The following is a 17,642-nucleotide window of genomic DNA, read 5'->3' on the forward strand; positions in this document are numbered from 1 at the left end:
TTCTCCCCTACCTGTTTGCCAGAGATCAGGACTCTGAAAAGAGAGCACTGAAGTGCTGCACACTACCCTCCCCAACAATTTTTCCCAGGGATTTTGGATGAAAATGCAACACTGACCTTGCTATTATATCTCAATGAAAATGTTAAAAAAAAAAAAAGGGCAGTGGTAGCAAAGGGAAGAGAAAACTGTAGAAAGAGGGAGACCCCAGCATCTTCTGAGTCCTTCCAAAGCACTAGCCCTGTCCTCCTTTCCATCCTCACGCTTTTTTAAAAAAAATATTTTATTTATTTGTCAGAGAATGAGAGAGAGAGAGAGAGAGAGAGAGAGAGGGAAAGCACAAGCTGGGGGAGCAGCAGGCAGAGGAAGAAGCAGGCTCCTCACTGAGCAAGGAGCCCAATGTGGGACTCAATCCCAGGACCCTGGAATCATGACCTGAGCCAAGGGCAGATGCTCAGTCGACTCAGCCACCCAGGTGTTCCTCATCCTCACACTTTTATCTGAGCACAGCAACTACTTTTTATACCTAGATCTGTGGGGAGTACGTGACAGGATCTCCAAACATTTTTTGATCAACCCATAGCAGTAAAAGTTTTTTTGAGTACTTAGACTTAATGTATGTACATTTGATACTTAAAAATTATATATATGTACTGCTATAATAGTATATTACTTGCATTCTAAAGTATACCCTAAAATAGAAGTTTTTAAAGGATGAGACAAATGTACACAAATAAAAGTTCTGTTTTTCCTCCTGAACTCCATTGGATTATTTTATGAACCCTTTGGGGTACATGCATCCCAGTATAGATTCAGATACTCCCTTGCTCCCGAATAATTTAGAAGCTTTGGTAGGAAAACAAAATGCCTGTTAGATTTTAGATTTTTAGGCAGTAGGATTTGATTAGGAGTTGCTAAGAGGACATACACAGGTTACAGCTATAGTATTTAGGAGATCAGCTTTTCCCAAACCATATTATACTGGAGATCACCAAACCATTTGAATTCTCTGTCTTGAGCACCTTGAGAGAAGGAGAAAGGGATAACAAATGGAGAGAGAAGAACGAAGAAGGAATTTTTTTTCTAAGGGTTTTGGGGAGAAAACAGGTATGAAGAAGTAATCATTTGCCTGGTAAACCATGAACTGTTGACTAAGAAATACTCGTATAGATTGTAAGTGCTAGAAGATTTCTATATACAAGAGTTCTCCCTACATTGTACAGTTAAGAGAAGTCTTGATATGAGGAAATTAAGTAAGATTTAGATGAGTAGAAAGGAAAACAGGATTTCTTGCCATTTGTTTGGGTGTGTGTGTGTTTTTTTTATATTGACTCACCTATTTGCCTGTATGTTTCTCATATATAAGCGTTATGTGTTTCCCATCATCTCTTAGGCTTCTTAGCCACCAGCTTTCTTTTTTTTTTTAAATAATATTTTTTATTATGTTAGTCACCATACAGTACATCCTTAGTTTTTGATGTAGTGTTCCATGATTCATTATTTGCGTATAACACCCAGTGCTCCATGCGATACGTGCCCTCCTTAATACCCATCACCAGCCTAGCCCAAACCCCCACCCCCCTCCCCTCTGAAACCCTCAGTTTGTTTCCCAGAGTCCATAGTCTCTCGTGGTTCATTCCCCCTTCTGTTTACTCCCCCTTCATTCTTCCCTTCCTCCTTCTACCGATCTCCCTGCTATTCCTTATGTTCCATAAATGAGTGAAGCCATAAGATAATTGTCTTTCTCTGCTTGACTTATTTCACTTAGCATAATCTCCTCCAGTCCCGTCCATGTTGCTGCAAATGTTGGGTGATTGTTCTTTCTGATGGCTGAGTAATATTCCATTGTATATATGGACCACATCTTCTTAATCCAGTCATCTGTTGAAGGGCATCTTGGCTCCTTCCACAATTTAGTTATTGTGGACAATGCTGCTATGAACATTAGGGTGCATATGGCCCTTCACTACGTCTGTATCTTTGGGGTACATACCCAGTAGTGCAGTTGCTGGATCATAGGGTAGCTCTATTTTTAACTTTTTAAGGGACCTCCACACTGTTTTCCAAAGTGGCTATACCAATTTCCATTCCCACCAACAGTGTAAGAGGGTTCCCCTTTCTCTACATCCTCTCCAACATTTGTTGTTTCTTGCCTTGTCCATGTTTGCTATTCTAACTGGCATAAGGTGGTATCTCAGTGTGGTTTTGATTTAAATTTCCCTGATAGCTAATGATTTTGAACATTTTTTCATGTGTCTGTTAGCCATTTGTATGTCTTCTTTGGAAAAGTGTCTGTTCATATCTTCTGCCCATTTTTTGATTTGATTATTTGTATCTCGTGTGTTGAGTTTGAGAAGTTCTTTGTAGATCTTGGATACCAGCCTTTTATCTGTAGTGTCATTTCCAAATATCTTCTCCCATTCTGAGCCAACAGCTTTCTTACCATGCTTCCAACATTCTGGAATCCCTTTTCCTCTTCCTTTCTTGTTATCCATCATCATTATTTCCTACTTGAATCCTGGATTGTTGCCTCAGCCTTCCTGCCCCTCTTTTTGTTCCCATTTCAGTTCATCCTCCACTCAGGAGCCAAAGTGGATCTTTCTAAAATTTAAATTGGACATATCTGTCTCTCTTTAAAAATCATTCAGTGTCTCCTCACTCCCTCAATAAAAAGCTTGAATTCCTCACCATGGTTTTTAAGGCCCTTTTTTACCTGGATCCTACTTAACTTTCTAGCTTCATTCTTACCTCTCTTCTCTTCCTTACATTAAGGCACTCCCAAACATATTAAACTTGTTGCCATGCTTTCTTTCACCTCTGCATGTTTTACTTGTTTTCACTGTCTGAGACTCTTCCTTTTCTCCTAAGTTGTACTCACTTTTTATGTCCTGACTTAAATTCCACTTTCTTGGAAGCACAGACATAGTACCTGCTTAGTACTCTGCCTTCACCAGTTCTCATTCCTACGTCTGGAATATAATATAAAGAGCACAGGATTTGGACCGGGGTGGGAAGACCAAGGTTTGACTCCTAATCTTTTCTATGAGATTTTGGGGAAATACATTAACCCCTTTAAGCCCTAGTTTCCTTATCTCTAAAATGGGATAATGGCACTTTTTACAAGCCCATTGGAAGACATCATTGGCATATGTAGAAGGATTCTGTAAGCACTAACGCACCATGCTCATTTACACTGCTGTTGCTGTGACCATTAGTGCTGCTGCTCCTGCCATGCCTCTCTTCCCCCTTACCACCCACCATCCCCATCCCTGTCAGTCTTTCTGCAGTGTCTTCAATGGGACTTGGGTTTTGTTGTACTTTTTTTTCTTTTTTAAAGATTTTATTTATTTGAGAGAGAGAGAGAGAGCACAAGCTGGGAGAGAGGCAGAGGGAGAGAGAGAGGTAGGCTCCCCAGTGAGCAGGGAGCCTGATGTAGGACTTGAACCCAGGACCCTGGGACCATGACCCACGCCCAAGGCAGATGCTTAACCGACTAAGCTACCCAGACACCCCTGTTTTTTATGTTTTTTTTTTAGGGGATGAAGACTTTACCAAAGAGATAACAGAGCTATTTTCCCAGCTGCATGTCTCCTCCAAACCTGAGAAACTTGCCAGGGTAAGTTATTACTTCTTGGTGATTTTCATTTTTTTTACTTGTGTTGATTTAGTGGATAAAGAATATTAGATTCTAACTTCCTGGCAAGGGTGTCACCAAATTGGGGGTATATTCCAAGTTCCATACCTTCTGCCTGCCTCCTGCTCTCACAGGTTAGCATGCAGATCTCACATCTGCACTGCCTGCCCATACTTCTGCCATCCTCACCTATTTGCATTTGGAATGCTTGCTTATCCGAAAGCTCACATTAGGTCACAGTGTTGGCAGTGCTCCCCAGCCTTCATGAGACCAGTGGGCTAGCCTCAATTGAGGTCTCCCTCTTCTCAGGGCTCTGAGTGATTCAAAGATGATGGAACGTGGCCCCGGCCCTTATGGACCTGGATGGAGGTTATTTCCCAGAGCCCAGTGGCCATTTAGCATGTGGAAATGAGAGTCCCATGGCCTAGGCCTTGGTCTTTGATGGTGATGTCTGAGCTATCTTCACACATTTGGAACACGGAAGGCCTTTGTCAAAGTGGGTAGGGAGGGTCTATTTTCAGAGCAGTACTCATGTTAGCATATATGCCAGTACCAGCTCATGGGACACTGTCCACTGGGTCTTGGGCTGCTTGCTGCCTCTTCATCCTCCTCTCCCAATCTCTGGAAATATCTCTGGACCAGTTAATGGCAGGCACACATTGCTGCCTGGCCAGGATGGCCATTACAGTCACCTGCATACCGCAGGGTAAGGAATGCGATACTTGATTTGTTATCCCACTGTCGCATGCCCAGTGAAAATGATGCATTCCCCAAGAAAGCTTTTCGGATCACTCCCAGGCAGCTCCTCTTCCTTAACTGTAGCACTTGACTTCAGCACTTTCTAGCTTGTATCATCATAGTGTTTTTTTAGCTGGAAATAATATCAAATTTAGAGAAAACTTGCACAGAGAGAGCAAATAATATTCATATATCTTTTATGCAGATACACCTGTTGTTACAGTTAACTCCATACATGTAATCATTCATGTTTGAGCATTTGTTCTCTCATTCCCTGTCCTATCCCTTCCCCTCCTTTTGCCCTTCTTCCCCTTCTTCCCCATACAGCACCACACACACATACACATACACGCATGCATGTTGTGATGATTATTGGGACTGTTTTGGGGAATTAATTATAAACATGATAGCCTCTTACTCATAAATATTTTAATATGTACCTGCTAAAAATACGGATATTCCCTTAAGTCACCACAGTAGTTACCACCTGCAGTAAACTTAACATTGACACCATATATTTTTTTAAAGATTTTATTAATTAGAGAGCAAGAGAGCGAGAGAGTGAGAGCATGAGCAGGGGGAGTGCCAGAGGGAGAGGGAGAGCAGACTCCCCTCTGAGCAGGGAGCCTGACCCAGGGCTCGATCCCAGGACCCAGAGATCATGATCTGAGCTGTAGGCAGACGCTTAACTGACTGAGGCACCCAGGTGCCCCTGATACCATATTTTTATTTAATCTGTTGTCCACTTGTTCACATTCTGGTTTTGGCAGTTGGCCCAACAATGTCCTTTGTATCAGATTTTTTCCTGTAACATTGGAGCCAGTACATAATTGTGTTTAGTTGTCATGTACTTTCAGTCTCTTTTAATGTGGAGTAGTTCTTCACTTTTCCTTGTCTTTTATGATGAGAAATACAAACTCCTTTCCCCCTGTATAAAAATAGAGTATTCCTCATTTGGGGTATGTCTGGTGTTTTCTCATGGCTAAAGTCAGATTATGTCTTCCCAGGCAAGACACTTCATAAGCGACGTTATATCCTTCCCAGGTTATCACACCTAAGGCACATGATGTCCATCTTCCCCTTATTGTGATGTGTTGCCTGATTTCTCACTGTATGGTTACAGTTTTTTCCCTGTGTTACTAACAAACTTTCTGTGGGGAGACATTTTAAGACCAACCAATATCCTGATCCTCATGATAATTTCCCTCCTAGATTGAGCATCTATCCATGATTCTTGCTGCATCAGTGTTTACTGTGATGGTTGCAAAAGGATAATGTGTTTTAACCCCAGGATTTGTTCCACATTATCATTTGGCTCTTGGCATTCTACTATAGTTAAGAGCTCTCCCTTCTCCTATTTCTTTCTTTAGTATCTGTTATTTAATATGATCTCATGGGTTTCTGTTTTTTTCCTTTGGTTTGTAATTCATTACTGTTTTTAATTAGTTTGGTATTCAGATTGTCCTTCAAATGGACTCCTTTGTGACATGCCCTTATCATTGTTTGGAGTATTTCCTTATTTTCTGTCATAACAAGATATCATGGACTCACTTTGTACCTTCCATACACCAGTCCTGCAATCAGCCATTTCTTCAAGGAGCCGTAGTTCCTTTTTACTAGTACAGGCTAAGATGTGGGTGGTAGGTGTGCTCTTCACTGCTGGGGTGTCTTTGCTTCTAGGCCCTGGGGGCAGAGCTAGGAAATGTACTCAGAGACACACATCCCTATATTTGTACACGTACACACATACATAAGTTAGAGATCATGAATTCATCCTGGGAACTCCAATTTCAGTCCATCCCTACAGGGTTCTTGCCTTGCCTTTCTTCATGACACATTAGTGTCTCTCTTCTTCCACAGTAAGAACCCCATCTCCCAACATTAGCACATGTCCTTGTTTCCTCAGTTCTGTAATGCATCTGAAATAGTTTCATTGCTTTGCCCATGCTACTGTAAAACCAACCTATGGAAAGAATGTATGATTTATTTGCTTTCCCCCTTGTTAATTTAATTTTCGAATATATGGAGTGTTATGTTTCTGAAAGTCAAAACTGTATAATTCCCATCCATTCCATTTTCCCTTCTCTTTTAGGTATTAAACTTTCTTGCTTTCTGGCATGTCCTCCTTGTGTGTCTTTTTTTAGATAAGTAGATATATTTTAAAGATAAGCAGATATGTTTTCTTCTTATACAATAGTTAACATACTGTGTATGTAATAGCATTTTGCTTTATTCACTTAACCTTATGCATATGTATTTCTATATATGTATCATAAGTTGTTTTTACTTGTTTTTTTAAATGTGTACCTCCCATCCTGAATCTTTTTTTTTTTTTGTTTTAAGACTTATTTATTTGAGAGAGAGAAAGAGATTGTGCACAGAGGGGAGGCGCAGAGGGAGAGAGAGAATCTCAAGCAGACTCCCTGCTGAATGCAGAGCTTGATACAGGGCTGATCCCACGACCTTGAGATCATTACCCGAGCCAAAATCAAGAGTCAGAAGCTTAACCAACTGAGCCACCTGGGTGCGCCACCTTCCATCCTAAATCTTAAATTTCTTCAAGACCGGATCTTTGCTTTATTGGCCCTTAAAATCCCAGATCTACTTACTACTTCTTACTTTGTAGTTGAGCAAGTTGTTTAATCTCTCTGCCTCAGTTCTTCTGGCTGTGAGCTAGGGATGATGTAGAGTTCTTGTGAAGAATTAATGTGTTAATACACACAAAACTTTTATGGAGTCTCTGGCTCATAGTAAGTGATCACCACTGATGGTCCTAGGTATAGAAGCTAGCCCCATGTATTATACATTTAGGTATTTGATAAATATACATATGTCAAGTAACTTTTATTTTGCTAGGTGCTAGGGAAACAGTAATGAAAAAGACAGAATTTGTGTACTCAAGGAGATCATAATAATAAGTTATTTTAAAAAGGCAAGTAACCCCTTAGCTGTTTGGTAATACTAGTCATTCTCTGAAAGCAGTCTTCATATTGTTTACATTTTGGGTTTTGAGTCATGAGAGGTAGAATAGTTAAAGGTCAGGGCCTGATTTTCCCCCAAGGATTTATATGGGAGACTGTGTCATATAGGGGAAAAGCAATGAAGCAGGAGTCTGAGAACACAGTTCTGATTCTTATTCTGACACATGTGATGTGGGCAAATCCCATTTCTTTTCTAGGCTTCATTTTTTTTCCAACTAATAAAAAATAAGTGGTTGGAGTAGCTAAGCTCAAAGGTCCTTTTTAATTCCTAAGTCTCTAGGTCTTTCCAGTGGGAAGTTCCAGACTGAATTCTGGGTGTGAGGTGTGGGTAGCATTGCTGATTTTCAAAAGGTATGATAAGTTACCTTGAGTTGGCACAGTAGTTCATGATGACTTCAATTAATGTATTTATTACAAGAGCTGTCATTTTGAGTATGTACTCTGCCTACTTAAATATCTCCTTCAAGTATACTACTTTTATGATACCGCTTTCTTCTTTTGTGTGGCCTTATCTCTCCATTTTTCTTTCTTCTTTTAATCTGAGATAAATCAATCCCTGGTTTTTCTCTCATTTTATCTCTTCAGAGGAATTGCAGAGCATTTCATATATTATTGAGACTGTTAGTCATCTGTTAGGATTCTTTCCAGCCTCATCTCCCACTGTTCTCTTCTCTCAAAATCTCACCACTCCATCCTCATCTTCTACCATGCTTCTCCCATATTGGTCTTCCTTCTGTTCCTTCAGTACACCCACCTGATTTCCCTCTGCTTACAACTCTTGTTGTCTAAATATTTGCATGGCTGACTCCTTTTAACCTTCAGATTTCAGTTCAAATTTCACTCCTTGAGACCCCTCCTGACCACCCAAGCCGAGTCTGCCTTCTCATCCAGTCCATACTTTCCATCGCTCCATTTTATTTTCTTCACTCATTTGTTTGTTTGTTTGTTAATTGTCTTTCTGCTCTAGGGTAAAGAAGAGCAGGACCATGGTTTATATTAGTCGCCACTGCATTCCCAGCACCTAGGACAGTGCGTAGTAAATATTTGTAATGGATGAACTAATTAACAAATGCACTGTCTGCTCTGGTCTTACTAGTTGCTTCACAGTTTTCTCAGCACATTTTGAGTTTTCTTGTTTCCAGTCTTTTATATAGTTTTTCTTTTATTTGAGAAGTTAATGCATAGGGAAGTTATAAATCAGAGCCAGGTTGTTCTTGAGGTAATTTTAATGGGAGTTCCTGCATCATAGAAGAAAGAACCTTGAAATGAATGTCTGGGTACATAGGTTCTGCTCTAGCTCATTCATGATGTACCCTTGGGTATAGCCCCATCTGTTGATTTTAAAGGCTCAACCCCAGTGCTATATATGTAATAAAACCTGTGATTCTCATTTCTCAGCTGGAATGACTCTCGTGGTCTTCCCTGAATTCCTATTGCCTACTTACAGCTCTGAGCACATTCTGTCTATATAAAGTTCCTCAAGTGGATTCCTTCATTTAATGACAATAAACCTTTTCTTAGAAGCCAGAACACTCTCAGTTGCAAATGGCAGAAACTCTAGTCAGACTGGCTTAAGAAAAAAGGGGCATTCATTAGCTCAAGAAACTAGAAAATCAAGGGGCAAGACTGGCTTCAGGCATGGCTTTCTACCCAGGAACCCCACCCACCCTCCACCCCAATCCCCATACCAATCTCTTGACTCTGCTTTCTTCTGTTTTGGCTTTATTTTTAGAGAATCTTTTCCACATAGTGGTAGGATGACTACTGGCAACTTCAGGGTGTCTTTTTTTTTTTTTTTTTCAGTTGTATAACTCCAACAGAAGGAGGGCTTCCCTTCCCCAATAATTTTATCGGATGTCCTGAGGCTGACGCCTATTGACTTGGGTTGGGGTCACTTTTCCATCCATGAAGTAATTACTGTATGGACAGGGGGTATTAACATTGGTAATTAAACCTGAATTGTTTGCCAACCCTTGAAGCCAGAGGGTGGAAGCAACCCCACCCAAACCACATGAACTGAGAAAAATCTGGAACCTTCCACTAAAAGAAAGGAGATATGGTTGCTGGCTAGGTAAAAACAGTAGGCATCTTTTATAGTGTGCCAGGCACTGGGTGTGCACATCCAAATAAGACAGTCTGTAACTATCCTATAGCAGTGTTGTTTATGTAGGAGATAGACACATTTAATTTCAGTATCTTTTGGTAAGTACTAAGTTGAAGGGAGGGTGCTCAGGGGACTGTGGACACACGGAAAAGGGTTGTTTAGGTGCCCAGTCTCCTGGAAGATTTTTGAAAGTTACCTGGAAGAAGCAATGTCTGGGTGGAGGATTGAAAGAAAACTAAAAGCTGCCTTTATTTAGAGAAAAGAAAAGGGTGGGGAAGGGCATTCTAACCTAAGGGAATAGCAAGAATGAAGAATGGGCACATTATAGATTATTATTATAAGATCTTAAAATGGAAATGGTCAGAGATGAAGCTGGAGATATAGGTAGGGTCTAGGTCACGGGTACTTCTTCAGTCATGTCAAAGAACATGATCTGGTTGATGGGGAGCCATTGAAGGGAAGAGGAATGATCAGCCTATAAAATACCATAATATATATGTCCAGCAAGCAGTTGGAATATGTTGTTTTCAGGAGAGGTCAGTGCTGGAAATAAGGATTTAGGAGTTTGCAGCAGGTAGAGAATACTTAAAATTATAGGAACAAGATGGGTTGAGGGAAGACGGAATAGGGTGAGACAAGTAGAGAGCCAGGCTAGAACTCCAGGTGATGCTGGTGTTTAAAGGGCTGAAAAAGAAGGATCAATACATTCATACAAGAGCCTGAGGAGGAATGCTTATAAGGGTGGAAGCAGAACTGGAAGATGGTGGTATTATAAAAGTCAAAACCAGAAACAACTCAAAGACCCATCATCGGGAGAATGGTAAATTATGGTACATGTATAAAATGAACTACCACACAGCAAGAAATAAGAATGAGCTACTGATACTTGGAATAGCGTGGATAAACCTAACGGTATGTTGGGCATAAGAAGCCAGACACAAATTAGAATGGACTTAAGATTTCATTTGTATGCATCTTAAGGATAGGTAAAATAAATTTACAGTGAGGCAGAAGAATGGTTACCTTTGGGCAAGGGAAACGGTGACTCAGTTTGAGCAGTATTGACTAGGAAGAGGCATGAGGGGACCTTCTATTCTAGGGTGATGGGAATGTTCTCGATCTCGATCTGGGTCGCAGTTACAAAGACATATACACATGTGAACATTTCTTGAATTGTGCTCTGAAGATTTGTGCACTTTATGTAAGTTATACCTCAGTTTTCAAAAAGGCCAAAGGATTAGAGAATTTCAAGAAGGAATGAGTGGACAGTAGTGTTAGGTGTTGTCAAGAGAAGTAGTAAGGTAAGTAGATACGTGTATGATAAATGTATGTTTGGGTGAGAACAAGAATGCTGACTTACATGATGCTAACATGTTCCTGGTAGGTGCACAATGTGTGCAGTCACCTTTTGGTGAGCTGAATTGAATTGTTGACGGGCAGTGATCTTTTTCTTATTTAGGCAAGAAATACTGCCTACGAATGGATCAGTACATCTCTGGCCAAGCCATTAGAAGAGAAGGAAGAAGAAGAGAAACAGTTGGAAACAGAAAAAACTGACCAAATCAATAAAAATTCAATAGAGGTACCAAAGCAACTAAACCTTTTTTTCTTTTTTAACAGTGTGGAAATGTGGGTATCATGATGAGGGATGGAGGCACCTTCTGTTTTCTTGCGTCACTACTCGTCATTTCAACCTTATAATCCAAGCTTGTAGCAACCTTGTTGCAGACTGTAGGATGAAAGGAGTGAAGGAAAAGAGACTTAAGGGTTTGTGTGTGTTGTATCATGAGGAAAGTTCCCAGAAGCTACTACAAGCCACTTTTTTTATCTAAATCTTTTGGCCAAAACATAGTCACATGGTCACAACTCGCGTTGGGGGAGCTTCTGTTTTTATAGTTATGAGCCCAGCTGTAAAATGACATCCCTGCTGTGGTAGAAGAAGAGGTTTATTGAAGGGCATCCATTGGTCTCTGCTGTTTTCAAGATACCGAATCCTCCAGTATGAGAGAAGCAAGCTGACATCATTTCCTCTGGCTAAAAAAACCCAAAAAACCAAATGCCTTGTTTTGTTTTTCCGTTCAGGATATCCATGCATTTGCAATCCGGAGCCTAGCAGAACTGACTGCCTGCTCAATTGAACTGTTTCACAAAACAGCAGCTCTGGTTCTGCATGGCCAGAAGCAGGAAGTGACAGCCATAGAAAGGAGCAAAACTCTTTCCCAGTAAGTATAAAGGGAATCCCTGTAAATGCTGCAAATTGCTCAGAGTTTTCTCAGCTACCTTCCAAAGTTTTAAGAAACTTTCCTCTCAACAAGATGCTATTCACAGGTTAGAGGTTTGTTCATTTTGGGTTTTAGTTATTAAGTAGCCAAAGTGGCTATTTCTTTTCATTGAGCCATAAGTCTACATTATAAATGTTTTTATTAACTGGTTGTTTTATTAATTGTTTTTTATTATTGATAATCTGAAAATTAGTTCTCAGGTTATTGGTTTTAATAAAAATAAAATTTTACATGAGTAAAAACAGAATGGTTCTTTTTAAAAAAATTTTAAGAAGATTTTATTTATTTATTTGACGGTGAGAGAGAGAGAAAATGCATGCATAAATGGGGAGCGTCAGGCAGAGGGAGAGGAAGAAGCAGGCTCTCCACAAACAGGGGGAACATCATACAGAGGGAGAGGGAGAAACAGGCTCCCCGCTTAGCAGGAAGCCTGACATGGGGCTCGATCCCAGGACCCTTGGATCATGGCCTGAGCCGAAGGCAGAGGCTTAACTGATTGAGCCACCCAGGTGCCCCAAAACACAGAATAGTTCTAAGAACCTCAATTCTTAATAATGTTTATATTCATTATTGAGTGCTGATTATATGCTAGGCATCATGCTAAGGGACTTACGTGTATCATTTCTAATTTATACAATAACTCTAAAGGTAAGTGATTAGTCCCACTTTAAAGAAAATGAAGAATACAGACCCAAGAGAAATGAAATAATCTGCCCAGTTTGTGCAGACTGGGATTTAATCCTAGGCCAGGTTAAGTCCCTAAGCCCCCTTTCCCGCCATATTACTGATTTTGAGTAAGAATTTCAAAAATAATAGAAAGTAGAGAGTCATAAGAGAAAAAAAGATCTGCTTTCTAAATAAATCTAAATAATGAGAATTTTCACGGGAAAAAAAAATGTGTGGGAGTGTCTAGTGTGTTAGGATTGGGAGGGGCCCTTGATGTTTTCCAGACCTCTTCTTTACCCATAACTTCACTGTTCTATAACATCCCGCAACAGGGGGCTGGTTTTGTCTTCAACATCTTAGGATGAGGGACTCAACTTCACAGTAGCCTGTTTTTTGGAAAAGTGGCTGTTTCCACTTTTCCACGTGTATATCTGTGTTTATATGTACACGTATGCATATATATGTATGTGTACAGTAGGTATATGTGTGTATAAACACACACACATATGTATGGTCTCCCCATTAATTATCAGTAAGTTAGAATCCATGGAAACTGGGCTTTTGCTTGTTTACTGTTAACTCCCCAGCTCTTAGAACAGTACCTGGTACATAGAAGACTTCCAGTAAATATTGTTGAATGATTGAATGCATATTTATTTTAACTACACTTGTGAATGGAATGTAGGATCTTTTAAGTACTACCTTATCTTCTTAAAATGTATGTTAGTTATTTCCTTTGATTTAACTTGAAAATCTAGTACTTTTAGAGGATTTTGCAGAAAAATGTTTTCCCAAGGACTGAACCTCCTCTGCCCGCAGCATGAATGCCTGCTCAAATGGGTCCCCAGATACATCAAGTAGCTGATGAAGGCATATTTACTCCCTTTAAAAAAAGCTTTCTTCTTTCACATTTATTACCAGGAGTGATTTGTTTTCTTATGGTTGTTAAATATGCTTATTTAAAAAAAAAAAGAGAAAGAAAAACAAAAAGAGGAACCCTCCTGAATTTGCTCACTTCTTTCCTAGGATGACAGTTGTGTTGTGTAAAGAGTTGTCTTCTCTGTCTAAAGAGTTTACCATCTGCCTAACAACTGCCGGGGTAAGAATTCTGGCCTTTTATTGGGCTAATATCTGTTCTGTGGGCTTTTTAAAAGCAGCTCTATTAATATAAAGTTTTTGTACCATAAAATTTTCCCATTTCAAGGGTACCATTCAGTGGTTTTTAGTATATTTACAAAGTTGTGCAACTATGACCATAACCTAATTTTAGACGGTTTTCATCATCCCCCAGAAAACCTTATACCATTAGCAGTCACTCCCATTCCCTTCCCCTCCACACTCTCCTAGCGCAAAACAACACTAATCTGCTTTCTGTCTATAGATTTGCCTATTCTGGACATTTCATATATATATGGTGTCATACAACATGTGATATTTTGTGTCTGATTTCTTTCAGTTAGCCTAATGTTTTTGAGATTCATCCACATTGTAGCATGTATCAGTACTTATTTTTGTTACCAAATAATCTTTTATGGACATATACCACATTTTTCTGTTCATCCATTCATAGACATTTGGATTGTTTCCATTTTTCAGCTATAATCAATAATGTTGCTATAAACATGCATGTGTGTTTTCATTTCTCTTGGGTGGATAGGTAGGAGTGGAATTGCTGGGTCATATGGGTAATGTGGGCCATTGAAGAACTGCCAAACTGTTTTACAAAGTGGCTGTACCGTTTTACATTCTTGCCAGCAGTATTTGAAAGTTCCAATTCCTCCACATCCTCCTCAACACTTGCTATTGTCCATTGTTTTTTGTTTTTGTTTTGTTTTGTTTTTAAATTTTAGCCGTCCGAGTGGGTGTGAAGTGGGTATCTCATTGCAGCTTTTATTTGCATTTCCCTGATGGTTAATGATGTTGAACTTCTTTTCATGTACTGTTGGCCATTGGTATGTCTTAAAAGAAATGTCTTTCCTAGTTTTGCCTACTTTCAAATTAGGTTTTTTAAAAAAAAATTATAAATTGGGTTATTTATTTCATTATCTTTTTGTCATTTATAATTTTAATCATTTGCCTTTTTATTACTTACTATTATTGAGTTGTAAAAATGCTTTATGTATTCTGGGTATAAGTTCATTATCAGATGCATGATATGCATGTATTTTCTCCCAGGCCATGGGTTCTTTTTTTCTTTCTAGATAGTGTCCCTGCACAAAAGTTTTTAATATTGACAAAGTCCAGTTTGTCATTGTTCTCTTTTATCACTGTTCAGTACTTCTGGTATTATATCTAAAGAATCATTGCCTAACCCAAGATCATGAAGATTTACTCCTGTGTTTTCTCCTAAGAGTTTTGTTGTAGCTCTTCCATGTATGTCTATGATCCATTTTGAGTTAATTTTTTATGTAGGGTGTGAGGTGGGGTACACCTTCATTCTTTTGCATGTGGATATTACACTTCTGCATGTCTCAGCACCATTTGTTGAAAAGTGTTTCCCTATTGAATTGTCTTGGCCCTTTTGTCAAAAACAATTAACCATAGATATACAGGTTTATTTCTGGACTCTCATTTCTATTTTATTGTTTATATGTGTGTGTATCCATATGCCAGTGCCATATTGTCTTGTAGTAAGTTTTGAAATCATGATGAAATCTTCTGACTTCGTTCTTCTTTTTCAAGATCTTTTATCTTTTGGGGGCTCTATGCATTTTCATGTGAATTTTAGGATCAGCTCATGTATGTTTAGCTGATTTTTGCAACTTATTTTTGTTTTCTCATTTTATGAAATTTGCAGTATATTTTGTGCTACTCTTTGGACATGTAGACCTTGATAAAATAAAAACCCTAAAGTTTGGCTCTAGTTTTAAGGAGCAACGCCTTATTTAGACTGTGACAGTCCTTATACTTTGCACTTGCCAACCAGGAGGAGAGTTGTAATTAAAACAGCTCAAGCTTTTTTTTCTTTTTAAAGGAATTGTAAAAATTTACTGAGGTGTGTAAACTATAGAACATGATCAGAAATCAGTAACCTTGAATTAGGATAAAATCAAGGGCATTTTAAATGAGCAAATAAAAATCACTTTGTAGTAAAACCAAATTCATAGATACAGAGAACAGATTGGTGATTGCCAGGGGGAGTGAAGGGTGGCCTAAACAGGTGAGGGGGATTTAAAGGTATAAACTTTCAGTTATAAATAAGTTATGGGGATGTAATGTACAGCATAGTGATTATAGTTAATAATTCTGTACTGCATTTTCGAAAGTTGCTAAGAGAGTATATCTTGAAACTTCTCATCACAAGAAAAATATTTTTGTAACCATGTATGGTGACACATGTTAACTAGACTTATTATGGTCTTCATTTATAGTCTATGTAGATACCAAATCTTGTTGTACACCTGAAACTAGTACGGTGTTGTATGTCAGTTATACCTCAATCTAAAAAAATCACTTTGTAATAAGTATATAAGTGTCAGTGTGGCAGCAAATTCTGGGCCCTTAAACTTATTTAAGAGCGTAGCCCAAATTAACTTTTCTTACTTTAGGAGTTTAGATTATTCCTGTAAGGGATAATCCTGGGATTGTCTTTTTTCCTTAATGCTGTCTTTAAAAGAGCTTCTGGTCTTCCTGAAGCTAATCTTCTGAGGCCAAATCTTTCCATGTGTTTCACATAAAGATACTTTAACCCAGCAAGTGAACTATAAAGTGCTAACACATGGGGGTAATAAATTTCCATGATTTATTTCCATGTTTTTCAGACAGCCTATCTTAAAAACCATTGAGTATTTTGAGCACATGTTCCATATCTGCATATTCTGTTTTAAAATTGTTCTAAAGTTTCTGGTCATATGTATCATTTCTACCCCCTCTTCCAAAATGAAGATACTTTTTAAAGTCAATAAAAAACTACAGAGGAATACACTGTCAATTGGACGGCACAGGAAGATATAAAGAAGGAAATTTAAAGCACTTCCAGAGATGATATTTTGCTCTTTCTCAGTCCAGACTTTTTCTATACTTAAATTATGTATGGGGGTGTGTGTGTGTGTTTATGTGTGTGTGTGTCTGTTTCAAAGTGGGATCATACTCTGCCTACTGGTGCTCACTTAACAGTGTGTCTTTTTTTCTAGGTCAAAGAAAAGGCAGACATTCTTAATCCCCTAATCACTGCAGTATTTCTAGAGGTTAGTAGTTAATTGTAAGTCTCTAACTTTAAGGGTATTAGGTATTATTAATAAGCTCTTCTTCAGTCTTTGTTTTTGGCTTTTTTATTTTTTTAATCACATTGGTAGTTTAGCCATACTGATGCAGGTGTGACCAAAATGGTGTGTAGTTGATACAAATTCCCTATTCATCATTACAGAGCATAATGATGAAGCTGCTATGTAAAGTGCAGACCAGCAGTGGGCTGTCAGTAGTTAGTACTATCCACTGGCAGCTGATGGACGATCCTTAGTAATGAAACACCTTCTGGAGACCAGGGCTAAACTTGAAGGGCTGAAAATTACAAACAGGCAAACACTGCTTCTGAAAGGACTGAAGTTTATACAGGGGAGATTTGTTACAAAACAAGACAAAACATTTTGTTGTGTCATTTCCTTGCCAAGAAAATTTTTTTTGTCACAGGTACCTGCATTTACACAGGTCCATTAGATCTAAGGAGGTGGGTGGTTTAAGTCCACGGAAAACGGGGACGTAAGAGGATCACATGATCGATTATAATGCCTCCTTGTGTGACACTTTCTGCATTCCATATTTTAAAAATTCTGTCTTGTCAATTAATGGTGCAAACAATTAGACGTTTGAAGATCTTTTTAAAATATATTTATGTAAGTCAGGGGAGATAATTCGTTAGGTTTTATTTTTTTATTTTTTTAATTTTTTTAAGATTTTATTTATTTATTCTACAGAGATAGAGACAGCCAGCGAGAGAGGGAACACAAGCAGGGGGAGTGGGAGAGGAAGAAGCAGGCTCATAGCGGAGGAGCCTGATGTGGGGCTCGATCCCATAACGCCGGGATCACGCCCTGAGCCGAAGGCAGACGCTTAACCGCTGTGCCACCCAGGCGCCCCAATTCGTTAGGTTTTAAATATGAATTGAAAAAAATTTTTAACGATTGGGTTGTTAATTCTTTAAAAATTATCACCAAGGAACTACCTTTAATTTCTTAACTGCACAGTTTCCCTTGAATATCAGGGTAATTATTCTGAATATTAACACTTAAATAGTGTTTTTA

At 38.8% G+C, this 17,642-nt stretch overlaps 1 protein-coding gene across 3 annotated transcripts in view; it reads left to right on the forward strand.

The window, feature by feature from the left end:
• FAM114A2 (family with sequence similarity 114 member A2) overlaps nt 1-17,642 on the forward strand; it is a 39,158-nt gene that overhangs the window by 19,256 nt on the left and 2,260 nt on the right. For all 3 annotated transcript variants that reach the window (XM_045791961.2, XM_045791962.2, XM_087867838.1), the window contains exons 9-13: nt 3,534-3,613; nt 10,914-11,036; nt 11,537-11,676; nt 13,429-13,501; nt 16,536-16,589. In XM_045791961.2, coding sequence (XP_045647917.2) covers nt 3,534-3,613; nt 10,914-11,036; nt 11,537-11,676; nt 13,429-13,501; nt 16,536-16,589 — 470 coding nt within the window. The remainder of the gene's footprint in view (nt 1-3,533; nt 3,614-10,913; nt 11,037-11,536; nt 11,677-13,428; nt 13,502-16,535; nt 16,590-17,642) is intronic.

This window comes from Ursus americanus, chromosome 15, assembly GCF_024610735.1.
Source record: "Ursus americanus isolate L20-20 chromosome 15, mUrsAme1.1.p, whole genome shotgun sequence".
NCBI lineage: Eukaryota > Metazoa > Chordata > Mammalia > Carnivora > Ursidae > Ursus > Ursus americanus.